The sequence below is a fragment of the Nymphaea colorata genome, chromosome 6, assembly GCF_008831285.2.
Source record: "Nymphaea colorata isolate Beijing-Zhang1983 chromosome 6, ASM883128v2, whole genome shotgun sequence".
Classification (NCBI taxonomy): Eukaryota; Viridiplantae; Streptophyta; class Magnoliopsida; order Nymphaeales; family Nymphaeaceae; genus Nymphaea; species Nymphaea colorata.
In genome coordinates, this window is record NC_045143.1 from 24,383,488 (window position 1) to 24,397,594 (window position 14,107).

Genomic DNA, 14,107 nt, shown 5'->3' on the forward strand with positions numbered 1-14,107 from the left:
CGAGTTCCAAGCACTGGGTTTTAAACTAAGTCACATGGGTACTTCAGTAAGGTCCACGTACCCGTGTCGCCGTATCCGTACCCAAAATGGGTACTTTGACACTTGGGTACCTATAGATCCAAACTGCTTAATTTTACTTTGATTTAATTTTTTCCACCTTACTTTTTATTCTATTCTTTGGATGTGAAAATTCGATTGATGTTCATATTTGACTTAGGAGCTGCTTGGTTGTCCATATGTTTAAAGTTTTTCATAGGTTTCTTAAACACACTGCTGCAAGAGCCATTGATATATATTTTCTATGTTATTTATTTGTTTATGTTGATGTATATTCTTTATTTTGATACATATTTTCTAAGTATTTCTTATTGTTTATATATATATATATATATATATATATATATATACAGCCATACCCCCGCACACAAGTTTTTTGAAAATGGTCAGTACTCGTACCCGCACCGGCACCCGTACCCATACCTATGTGACATATGTTTTAAAACATTGCCTCCAATTGCGAAAATTTTAGCTATCAAGAGCTAGCCAATGGCTTGCTTAGCTCCTCTCTTTGCATATATTTAGAAGATGATTCCCATTGTAAACTACTGCTGCTTGTGCTAAGAACTTATTAATATAATTATATTTCTTATCTCTGTTCCATGTTCCTTTGTGGACTTTATGTGTTGAGCCTCTGTGCTTTAAGTTGGGGAGATGCTTCATGAGATATAAGCCATGGTTTGTTGCTTATGCATTTCTATTTTGGGTGTATTTTCACAAATATTGTGTTCTTCTCTTTCCTTTAACAGGGTTCATGGTTTATCTTTTGCAATCGTAAGATTATGTGTGCTCAACCACATCTGCTGCTTGCTTAAATCCTGGCATGACTAGCGAAGAGATGTCAAGGATTTGTTTTTGACTATTGTCTGTGCCATTTTAATGATTGGATGTAAAGCTGTATTTTTCTGTTTAGCCTGGGACAGTTCTTTGAAGCTACCTGGTGATATTGTAGAAATTTTGATGTTAGGCTAATAGCTAGTTAACTGCTGGTGCATTTTCTGATGCATCTTGTCATGACTTTGTTTTCTTTTGTCAAGACTGTTTAGCAAAATTTTTAAAGAGTTTGGATTCAAGGGTTTGGGTTGGATCCAGCATTTACCAAATTCAACTTAATCAGATTATTGGGCTCAGATTAAGATTTAGGTTCAGATCCCATTTTTTAAAACCAAAATTGGATCTGAAAGGATAATATATATAATCAGATTGGATTATTATGGCAGTTGGATATTGGGCTTGATTTGGATTACGGAACTGGATACTGGATCTGAATTCAGTTAGTAATTGGATCTTGTTTTCTTTTCCATATTTGGTAGCTAATCCATTGACATCCCTCAAATTGATGTTCCATTGCTACATTTCTGGTCACTATGTATGACACTGTTGATGTTGTTTGACAGGTTGTGCTACTGAACCAAGTTACTTCCAAGTTTGCCAATGGCACATTTCATTTAACTCTTGCATTAGGTAATTTTTTTCTCTTTTATTGTTTTTTGTTTCTGTTATTACTAAAATTCATGATTGTTACATGTAAAGAAACTTGTTTCATGGATAAAGGCACTGATGCATGGTATCCTTGTATAACACAGCTATATTTGTTCTGTTAATGTTTCACAGATAAAGATATACTGTACAAATGGAGGTCTTTGCAGTAGAAAAGATATCTAGAAGCTTTAAAATGTTCGCAAATTTATATGGTGTATTTTGTCTACGAGCATCCATTTGAGCACCTAATAATACGAGCATCAGCATGGGTATGCTAGCCTGCCATGTACTCGTGGTACATTTGAGATGTGATTGTCATTGTTCAAATTGCTGAGAAGAAACTAGAAAAGTCAGTATTCAATAATCCTAATCTCTGTTTGAATACAGATTCATAAGAAGTTGCAAAGTAGTCCTCCTAATTACAAGAAAATAATAATAAAGAACTCTTAATAAAATTTGTAAAAACACCATGGACTAATAATTAATTTCTCTTAACCACCAAAAAAATATAAATATCTCTCGTGACACTCCCCTTCAAGCTGGAGCATAGATACGTATCATGCTTAGCTTGTCATAATACCTCAAAAAAATAGAACTTGCAATTGATTTGGTGAATATGTCGGCCACTGATGCTCTGAGGGACATCAATTGTAGATATGTATCTTCATTGCACTATGTCATGAATATAATGACAATCCACCTTAATATGTTTTGTCTTACAAAAGAGTGGATTATTTGCAATATACATAGTGGTTTTATTCAAACTTCATCACCATGAGAGTAAAAACTTTAACATTCAAATTCATCAAAATTTGACCCACATCATTTTCGATACTGGGGCTATTTCTCTATTTTGATTCTGCATTAGACCTGACAATCAGAGTCTTTGCTCTTCCTACACTAGTGCAATAAATGCTTAACATATATGGGTTATTGTTTTAATGGTTGACGTCATAGGCATATTTGTGGTGCATAGTGACTTGTGAACCTGTACAAAAGCTTTGTTGAAAAGCAAAGCAAGCAACTAGGCTTTTTGAAAACAATAAAACTCTGGCATATGCATTTTATAATAGGTCTATAGAATATAGGGAGCTCAAATAAATGTAGTAGATTGGTGTTCCCTTTTTGAATGCAAGATTTATACCCTCAAACAAAACATGGAATATATGTGTGTGAAAGGAACTTCAACATTAAATCTGTCAATATAGATTTGACCCACATCATCTTCAATGCTATCGGAGCCATAGCTCTTTATTTTGATCATGGACTAGACCTTGCAACTGCATTATGTTTCTTACTCTTCCTACATTAGTGCAATAAATGCCATAACCATGTAACATAAATTGGAATAAAATCCTATGAGTCAATGTTTTTAATAGTTGATGTAATTTAACAATAGGCATATTGATGGTACATAGTGACTTGTGAACCTGTATAAAAGTTTTGTTGAAAGGCAAAGCAAGCAACTAGGCTTTTTAAAAACAATAAAACAAGAGTATAGGCATTTTATAGAAGTTTTGTAGGGAGCTCGAGTAAATGCAGTAGATTGGTGTTCTCTGTTTGAATGCAAGATTTATATCCTCAAGTAAATCATGGTATATATGTGTGTATGTTTATGTGCCCGCATGCCTATGTATGTGTGTATGCCTTGCTATATTTAGGTTTCTCAAGGTGTTGTACCAAATTGAACATGATTAATATTTAGCTTCAGTTTGAGAGGGAGTGTTAAGAAAGTAGGATCTTGTTTGTCCTTAAATGCTAGGGGCTTTACTGTTATTATTGTTTTAAAATTTGAACTAGTCCTTATATAAATCCGGGATTGGATCGATTGAATAAAACCTTCTCTCTTATGCTGCATCCATGTAATGTCAACAAATAAGTGCCATCAATGCCATAATCGTTTAATATCAAACAGGTATTTGTGCCTATGCGACTTACATTAAGGTAGGAGAAAATTAATAAAAGGTGAAGACTTGAAGGAGTGAAAAGAGAGAAGAAGCTAGAAGAAAGAAGAGAACATCGAAAGAGAACAAGAGTTAGAGATTGAGAGATAGAGAGGGAGAGGAACGGAGAGGATCATCAAATCCTTTAGGGTCCTAACTCCATTCCCATGCTTGATTCAAGCCTCAAGCTTTCCCATGTCCTTCATGTTCTTAATATCAAGAAAAACATTATTTTTGTTTCTAAACTTGTTTCATTCCAATTCTTTTGTTGAATTGACTTCTTCTGTTTGTGTCAAGGATCTTCTAATGAAAACGACATACCCTAGAAGCGAGCGTCATGGGGACATGTACATCCTTAAGGAAGATCCTACCTCTGTTAATGGGGACTTGAAGCTCGGTTCTTCATCTTTGTCACCTAAGGATTATAGTCTTTTCAACATAGATAAATGTAATAAGCCATTATGGCATTCTCGTCTTGGTCATTGTAGTCGAGTCTTTATTGAAAAACTTGTGTGTTCTCATTTCATTTCTAAGTCTAGTTTGGAATTTCCTACAAGTGAGAAAATGTGCTCTAGTTGTTAAATATGTAAGTCATGTCCTTCCTTTCAATTCAATAAATGAAAGAGCTTCAAGACCTTTTGAAATAGTTTGTTCAGATGTGTGGGTTCAGCTCCTGAAAAATCTAACTCAGGAAGCAGATTTCTGTCACTTTCATTGATCATGTTTCACGCTTCACATGGATTTATTTCTTAAAGAATAAATCCAAGGTCTTTTCATGCTCTTGTTAAAAATCAATTTCTCAATATCCTTAACTTTCAATGTGATGGTGGGGGGGATGTTCCTCTCGTGACTTTGTTCATTACCTCCAAGTTAATGGAATTAATCGACAAGTATGTTTCCCGCACAAACCTCAACAAAATGGCATTGCAGAAGGAAAACATTGACATATTGTTGAAAGTGCTATGACTATGATGCATGCCAGTGGTCTTCCCATGGGATTATGGACAAATGCTTTTCACACTGCAGTCCATATTATAAATCATCTGCCTTTGTCTATTTTGAATCATGAGTCTCTATATTTTGTTCTATTTCATAAGGATGAAAATTATGATACTTTACGTGCTTTTGGTTGTATTTGTTATGTTCATGTTGCTTCTTTACTGAGAAATCAATTTCAGCCCAAAGCAATCAAGTGTAGGTTTGTGGGGTATGTAGGCGATCACAAAAGATATAGATGTTTTGATCCTATAAGCAAGCAAATCAAAATTTTAAGAAATGTGATATTTGATTAACATAATTTTGATGATGGAGATGGTATTTTTGTATCACATGATTCTCGCATGACTCACTATAATCTTTGGCTCAATGCAAGACTTCTTTCCAGTGCTGATACTCAAGGTATATGTCCATGCATTTCAGATCCAGGTGTTCCTATGACAGCGCAAAATCATATTGTAGATTATTCAGCTGCCAATATTGACAAGTTTTTTGGACAGATTTATGTTAGAGGTGATAGGAGAATTTTTCCTATGGTCAATATTGAGCAAACAGTGTGCCCCTCTATAGGAGAACATCCTTCAGCATCATCTACTTTACCTGTTAGAAGATCAGTGAGAGTTCGTCATCCTGTTGATTGATGGGTTTGTTATGAGAATTTTAGTATGGACTTTCAGCTGTTTTTATCTCACATTAAGAATGAGGTTGAGCCAACATCATTTTCCCAAGGTGCCACTTCTATAACATGCTCCTTTTGATGTCCAATCACAGACATCATAAACACACGAGACCAAATCTCATAGTTAGATCCATCTAACTTTACAGTAGAACCATACGAAAATGGATTTCCTCCACTTTTAACTTCATGAGAAAAATCAGATTTATTACTTTCGGCCATCATAAATCTGTCCACAAGAGATCAACCACCAATAGCGAGAGAATATATATATATATATATATATATATATATATATATATATATTTCTATTGAAAAAGAAACTGATCAACAAGAACAGACGTCCCACACGGCAACGTTAGATGCGCAGAAACAATCAACCTGCTGTCCAACTGTTGACAGCAATACCACAACAAAGAAGACTGCAATCTGAAGACAGAAAAACGCTGCTACCAGCAAGCCCACAACTGAAAACGAATCCCCACTGTTTGTATTGTTTGCGCTGACCAACGACTTATCTATTTATGCATCTAACGTTGTTGTACCACAGTTTATCCTTCACAGATCATGAATAACGACAGCAAATAAAACCATCAACATAAACTTGCCATAGACGTCATAGATAGCAGTCCTCCACTTGGCTGCGTTGATCATATAACATATCAAATCATAGGCGATTAATCAGCGCAGACTCCCACACAGCTGCGATACTATATACACTTCTGAAAAATCCACGGCTGGAGTCTATTCACGCATCTCTCCTAGCGTGAATAGACTCCTCCACACTGTTCCGTTGCTGGAAAACAGCAACTAGAACAGGCGAGAGGTGAAGGAGAAAGAAAACAGAGGAAGTAGAAGAGATCAAGCCTGAAAGGAGACGGAGGATCGCCGACGGTGTGCGTCACGTCCGCGCGCTGGCTGTGTGCTTCAAGTCTCCAGTCACGTCCGTAGCTCTGATACCATGTTGCAGCGGAGAAGAAGAGAGTGAGAGAGAGAAGCTGCCGTGAGATTGAACATTGAGAACTCTCTATTACGATAACCTTCATCTCTCTTATAAAAGAGATTAGGGTTGTTGATAGATTGTGGGTTTCGGGTCCGGATCCATACCCGACCCGCCTTGTAGCCCGTTTTGGGCTCTACTTAAGTCATGTAACCCTAATCCTTATGTGTTAATGATAATCTTTAGAGAGAGAGAGTCTGGCTGCTAGTGGGCACCAACTCCTCCTCATTCGTGGTTTTTTCTCCCTCGTGTTGAGGGTTTTCCACGTTACATCGTGATCATTGTTTCTCTTCTTCTTCGTCTTGTTCGTATTTCTACATGGTATCAGAGCCGTGAAGTTCCGGCGTTTTTGGTTGTCTTTTGCCCGTGTTAGAGGAGAATCGCCCGACACTGTTCATCGTCTCGCCCGTGCCCGACGCTCGTGCCCGAGCGTCGTCTGTCACCCCGCCGCCGTCTCCGCCCAGCGCCGCCCTGATCAACGCCGATCAGGATTCCGCCGTCTCCGCCTAGCGACAACCGGCCCAGCGACGCCCTGGTTAGCGCAGCCGCTTCCGCCCAGCGTCGGCCTGCCCAGCGGCGTTCCCGTTCTGCTGCTTCCGCCCAGCGTCGGCCTGCCCAAACGACGACCTGTCCAGCGGCGGTCTTTTTCCGCCCAACGCCGTGTCCTTTTCCGGCGCCGTGCCGCTCTGCCTGGTCTGTTTCCGCCCAGCGCCGCGCCGACTGCCTGGTCTGTTCCCGCCCAGCGCCGCGCCGCTTTGCCTGGTTCTGTTTCCTACTCTCTGTCCGTTTTTTGGTGTTGTATCGTGTGATTGCTTCTTGCTGCCCTTGCTGCCTACTGGTCTGTGATTATGGCAGCCTCTTCCTCGTCAACCGTCAACACCAATCCCACTGAAATAGGGGCTTTTAGAACGGAGAATGTTCCCATGCAGGACATCACTCTTCGCCTCACCAAGGATAATTATTTCTCGTGGTCGCCTGCTATGACCATGGGGATTGCTGGCCGTGGTCGCATGGCCTATATTGATGGGAGCAACCCCGAACCAGCAAGAACAAGTGATGTGTGGCATACTTGGTTTCTTGAGGATAATCAAGTGAAAACTTGGATTGTCAATTCCGTTTCCGCCGATATTCAGCCCCTTATCCTTCGGAAGAAGACTGCTAGAGACATGTGGGTGGTCCTCGAGCAAATGTATGGCCAAAAGAAGACCGCAATTCGTACTTACCAAGTAATGAAGACAGTCTATGGCATTCGACAAGGGACCTCGTCTGTTGCAGAGTACTATGGGGCTTTGAAAGCCAAGTGGGAAGAGCTTGACTATCATTCTGATATTCCTTGGCATTGTCCCCATGATCAGGCGCTCTATGTTGCTCATGAATGGGAAAACAGGGTGTTCCTATTTTTAGCAGGTTTAAATGATGAGTTTGAAGGTGTTCGAAGTCAGATTTTGAATTCAGGGGAGGTGTCCAGTATTGAAGATGTGTACTCCTGTGTTGAAGCGGAAGAACAGCGAAGGCTTGTTACAAAAGAAGGGAAGAGGGAACTTGTGCCCTATAACGAGAGATCTGCTCTCGTGAGTCGTGGTCCTGGCGGCCCATCTAGGTCTCTTCGCCGGTGCACTCACTGCAAGAAGACAGGTCACACTGTGGATTATTGCTGGGATCTTCATCCAGAAAAGAAGGGGAACAGAGGGAGATCTTTGACTGGGAGAACGCCCGTGTCTGAGGTGCAAGCCTCTAGTGGAGAAAAAGTCTCCATTTCTGCTGACCAGCTTCGTGAACTAAGGGCTTATTTGGGCAGGCTCGATGTCAACAAGACTGAGACCTCAGAGGGAACTACAGCTAATCATGCTCTTGCAGCTATTGGCAATCAAGGTAACTCTTCTGTGGGGGAATGGATTGTCGATAGTGGTGCTACTCATCACATGACAGGTAACCCAAAATTGTTTCATGAGTATAAGTTGTCCTCGGGAAGGGAACGTGTTTCTCTTGCAGATGGTTCCTCTACCTGTGTGGCAGGCGAAGGCACTCTGTCCTTGTTGGACAAATTTCATGTGCAGGGCGCTTTACATGTTCCCCAGTTTCCTTTAAATCTCTTATCAGTCAGTAGACTTACTAAAGAATTGAATTGTGAACTTATATTCTCTGCCGATCGTTGTGTTTTGCAGGACTTGGTGACAGGGAAGAGGATTGGGATTGGTTTAGCTTCTGATGGATTATATCATCTTCCCATACGTGTGGCTACTGCTCTGTTGACAGCGATCCGCAAGACAGATAAGAGAAGAGAAGATTGTCTTCAGTCTTTTATGTACTGGCATGAACGTTTTGGGCATTTACCTTTTGGGATTTTGAAACATTTGTTTCCAGACTTGTGTTCCTCCTTTGATGTGTCTTCCATTTCTTGTGATGTTTGTCAGTTTGCCAAACATGTGAGGGCTTCGTACCCTCTTTCTTCTAGTTGTGCTAATGAAGCTTTTTCTCTGATTCACTCTGATGTATGGGGACCTTCGGGCATTCATACCCGTCAAGGTTTCCAGTATTTTATCACTTTCATTGATGATTTCTCTCGTGCTACATTTATATACTTGTTAAAAGACCGCAGCGAGGTTCCTCGAATCATCGAGACATTTATTCTTCTTGTGCATACCCAGTATGGTGCGAATGTTAAAACTTTCAGGTCCGATAATGCCCGTGAGTACATGTGTCGGCCTGTTGAGGAGTTTCTTAGACAACGGGGGATTGTTCACGAGACATCCTGTAGTTACACCCCCCCTCAAAATGGGGTAGCTGAAAGGAAAAATCGTCAACTTCTTAATGTCACCAGGGCTCTTTTGTTTCAGAGAAATCTTCCTAAACACTATTGGGGTGATGCAGTTCTTACTAGTGCCTATCTTATTAACCGCATGCCCAGTCGTGTTTTGAATGGTAGGACTCCCCACTCGTTGCTTCCTGGCAGTCGTCCACCATTTCCTCTTCCTCCTCGTGTTTTTGGTTGTGTATGTTTTATCCATGATCACAGTCCAAATGTCAAGAAACTTGATCCTAGGTCTATCAAAGGTGTCTTTGTTGGATACTCCCCTACGCAAAAAGGATACAAATGTATTGATCCTATTACTGGTCGAGCTTATGTTACGAGGGATGTTACCTTCTTGGAACATGCCTCTTACTTTGGTGTGAATCCTCTTCAGGGGGAGCAGTCTGTGGGCAGGGAAGAGTATTCTCAGAGACAGGAACTTCAGTTTATAGATTTTTTGGACTACAAGAAAACAGAATCACTTAATACTGTTGATGTGCCTGAGAATGAGGAAAGGGGTGACAATAGCATTGAGAAGGAAGGCCCTCAGTTGTTTGGACAGTTCTACTCTAGACGAGGTACTCGGACAGAGGTGATGACTTGTGATGCTAGATCTACTTCCAATCCCAATGCCACTCCTTCCCTGGATGAACCAAGTCCTACCGAGGAGACCGTGGAGACCCATGATGAGGTTGAAAAGAAGAATGACGATCTTCCCATTGCCCTGAGAAAGGGTGTCAGGTCATGTACTCAACACCCTATTGGTAATTTTGTTTCTTATTCCAGACTTGGGAAAGATTACAAGTGTTTTGTTTCTACTCTTTCTTTGGCTGTGATTCCCAGGACTGTCGCTGAAGCTCAAAGTGACTCCAAGTGGGCCGATGCAATGAAAGAAGAAATAGATGCCCTAAGAAGAAACTTGACATGGGAAGTGGTGAAGATTCCTGAAGCCGCTCACCTAGTTGGATCCAAATGGGTGTATACCATCAAGTACAAACCAGATGGGAGTGTTGAAAGATATAAAGCTCGACTTGTGGCCAAGGGATTTAGCCAGAAATATGGAATTGATTACTTGGAAACCTTTGCTCCTGTTGCGAAAATGAAGACTGTGAGGGTGGTTATATCCCTAGCTGTGATGAAGGAGTGGAAGATGTATCAACTGGATGTTAAGAATGCATTCCTCAATGGTGACCTCGAAGAAGAAGTATATATGCATATGCCTCCAGGATATGAAGAACCAGAAATGTGTTGTAAGCTGAAAAAGGCATTGTATGGCCTTAAGCAATCGCCCAGAGCGTGGTTTGAACGACTGAGAAGAGTGATGATACGTCATGGATACAAACAAGGAAATGGAGATCACACTCTGTTTGTGAAGAAGAAGGAGAGCAAGGTTACTCTCCTGCTCGTCTACGTAGATGACATGATTGTTACTGGAGATGATGAGGAAGAGATTATCAAGCTAAAAGGGTTACTGGCTACAGAATTCGACCTCAAAGATCTTGGAAAACTAAGGTATTTTCTTGGTATGGAGGTTGCTAGGTCTAGTACTGGTCTTGTACTAAACCAAAGGAAATATACATTAGACCTGCTGGAAGAAACTGGTAAATTGGGATGTAGACCTACTCCTACCCCTTTTGACACTGGGCACAAGTTGAGTCTCAGAGATGGAGAGCCTCTCTGTGAAGAAGACAAGGGAAGATATCAACGTTTGGTTGGGAAGCTAATTTATCTTACCCTCACGAGACCTGATATCACCTTTGTGGTGAATGTTTTGAGCCAATTCATGCATGCGCCAACCGATGCACATCTGAAGGCTGTGGACAGAGTGCTATGCTACCTGAAGAAAAATCCTGGTAAGGGACTCCTGTATGTGAAACAAGAGACTGTGGAAATCGAGGGCTATTCTGATGCGGATTGGGCAGGTTGTGGTGATACCAGACGATCCACTACAGGGTACTGTGTCTACTTGGGAGGAAACCTTGTTGTATGGAGGAGCAAGAGACAGGATGTTTGCTCTAGATCCAGTGCAGAGGCAGAATATAGGGCAGTTGCTATGGGAGTGTCAGAGTTATTATGGTTGAAGATATTGTTGACTGACATTGGAATAGAGATTGAAGGACCTATGAAGATGTATTGTGATAACAAGTCTGCAATCAACTTAGCCAACAATCCTGTACTTCACGACAGAACAAAACATGTTGAAATTGATCGTCACTTCATTCGGGAAAGGATTGATGCGAAAGAGTTGATCTTACCTTACATGAAGTCTGAAGACCAAACTGCTGATGTTCTGACGAAAGCTCTTCCTTCAGCTTCATTTGAGAGGAATGTATCCAAGTTGGGCATGTTTGATATGTACGCCCAACTTGAGGGGGAGTGTTGATAGATTGTGGGTTTCGGGTCCGGATCCATACCCGACCCGCCTTGTAGCCCGTTTTGGGCTCTACTTAAGTCATGTAACCCTAATCCTTATGTGTTAATGATAATCTTTAGAGAGAGAGAGTCTGGCTGCTAGTGGGCACCAACTCCTCCTCATTCGTGGTTTTTTCTCCCTCGTGTTGAGGGTTTTCCACGTTACATCGTGATCATTGTTTCTCTTCTTCTTCGTCTTGTTCGTATTTCTACAAGGGTAAAAAGGGATTTACAAAATAACTCAATGGAAAATAAGGAAAATATTAAAGATATCTTATAACTCTTTAATATTACAAGGAACCTCCTAAAACATAAAACTTTTCTTGTTCAACAGTAATGGCAATCAACTTCAATATGTTTGGTCTGTTCGTGGAAGACCGCATTATTTGCTATATAAGTAGCTGCTTTATTATCACATTGCATTTTTATAGGCAGTTCTACCTGAATTCCAAGGTCTTCTAGCATGCCTCTCACCCACGTGATTTCAGTGGCTGTTTGAGCCATGGCTCGATATTCTGACTCCGCACTCGATCGAGCAACAACAACTTGTTTTTTACTTCTCCAAGAGACGAAGTTGCCACCAACAAAGATACAGAATCTCATAGTGGACTTTCTGTCATCAATTGAGTCTGCATAATCTGCATCAGAATAAGCTTCTATCTGAAGTGAGGTGCTTCTTCTAAATAATAAACTCTTTCCAGGGGAGCCTTTTAGAAATTTCAATAATAACATAGCTGCATCCCAATGGGCTTTTCTTGGCTTATCCATAAATTGGCTTAGTTTTCCCACAGCAAAGGATATATCAAGTCTAGTAATTGTTACATATAGTAGCTTTCCAATGAGAAACCGATATGATTTGCTATCAACAAGTTCAGATTTGTCATCATATAAATGAGTGTGAGAGTTCATAGGAATAGATGCTGGTTTAGTTCCAGCCGTACCTGTTTCGTGTAGCAAATCAAGAACATATTTTCTTTGAGAAATGACTAGACCTTCTTTACTTCTTGCCACTTCTATCTCCATAAAGTAGCGTAGAGAGCCAAGATCTTTAGTAACAAAATACTGTTGTAAATACTTGTGTCTTGTATTTCTTGTTCATTGTCACCAGTTAAAATAATATCATCCACATATATCACCATAACAACTATACCTTTTGAAGTCCTTTTTATGAACAATGAATGATCTAAAGGCGATCTTTGAAACTCAAACTTAGACACAACGTCACACAACTTTTGAAACCATGCTCTAGGACTCGGTTTCAAACCATATATAGCCTTCTTTAACAAACAACCCTTGGTACACTCCGTCTGTTTCTCAAAGCCGGGTGGTTGCTGCATATAAACCACTTCAGTTAAGTCCCCATACAGAAAAGCATTTTTAACATCGAGTTGGTACATGTTCCAACCATAATGAACTGCAACAGATATAATGAGGCGTATTGTGCCCAAACGTGCCACAGGAGAGAAAGTTTCAAAGAAATCAACACCATATGTCTGTGAGTACTCTTTTGCTACCAACCGTGCCTTGTAGCGCTCAACTGTATCATCTGAGTTGTACTTGATAGTGAAAACCCATTTCGAGCCAACAATATCTGTCCCAGAAGGAGGTTCAACGAGATCCCAAGTGTGATGAGATATTAGAGAATCCATCTCCTCCTTGCCTGGTACCACTTAGAGTCCAACATAGCTTGTTTATGTGAAATAGGAATAGATGTAGCTAACAAGGCATCAATAAATTTGCACATATGATCTCCCACATGAGCTGTACTAACAAACTTAGAAAGAGGATGAATTGTGCATTGTCTAATCCCTTTACGCAGTGCAATAGGTAGTTCATCAGAAACAGGAGCATCAAGGGAACACTCAAGCATGTCATATAATTCAAAACTACTTACCTCCCGAGAGCAAGATGGTGCAGGGTCATTAGATGATGGATTCCTTCTTGAATATGTGACAGGAGGATCTTTAAACCGTGGAATGGAACAGGTGGGTGATGATGATAAGAGAAGGGACTCAATTGGAATTGGAGGAATTGGAAGAGGAACAGAAGAGGGCATCTCAGACTTTAGATATGAAGGACTTGCAGGAAAGAATGGAGACGACTCGAGAAAGGTTACATCGGCACTGACAAACTCTCGATTAGATATAGGATCTAGACATCGATACCCCTTTTGATTTTTAGAGTATCCAACAAACACACATTTACTTGCTTGAGCAGCTAGTTTATCTCGATTGGGACCAAGTTTATGTACAAAGCATGTGCACCCAAATATACGTGGGGGTAAAGAAAATAAAGCTCTATTTGGGTATAGAATTGTATTGGAATTTTGTTGTCTATGGAAGATGATGACATTCTATTTATTAGGTAACATGCAGTCAAAATTGCATCTCCCCAAAATTTGGAAGGCATATGAGAATGAATCATGATTGTGCGGGCTACATCCAACAAATGACGATGTTTTCTTTCCACTACACCATTTTGTTGAGATGTGTGAGGGCAGGTAAAATGTGGCACAATACCATCGGATTTATAGAATTCAAGTAAATGAGAAGATTTGAACTCGAGAGCATTGTCAGTGCGAACAACCTTGACACAAGAATTAAATTGAGTCTTTATTTTCAATATGAAAGATTTCAAGATACAAGGAACTTCAGTTCTGTCTTTCATCAAAAACACGCAAGTGACACGAGAAAAATCATCAACAATGGAAAGATAATAACGAGACGACAACTGACTTGGAACCCGACTAG

The 14,107-nt window shown here is 40.3% G+C and overlaps 1 protein-coding gene across 8 annotated transcripts in view; it reads left to right on the top strand.

Moving 5' to 3' along the window:
- LOC116255746 (DNA repair protein RAD51 homolog 3) overlaps positions 1-14,107 on the top strand; it is a 62,888-nt gene that overhangs the window by 43,248 nt on the left and 5,533 nt on the right. For 7 of the 8 annotated variants that reach the window (XM_050078454.1, XM_031631698.2, XM_031631700.2 and 4 more), the window contains exon 8: positions 1,455-1,521. In XM_050078454.1, the coding sequence (XP_049934411.1) occupies positions 1,455-1,521 (67 nt within the window). Of the gene's footprint in view, positions 1-1,454; positions 1,522-3,779; positions 4,127-14,107 lie in introns of those variants that run through there. The other variant, XM_031631705.2, reaches the window with a different exon arrangement.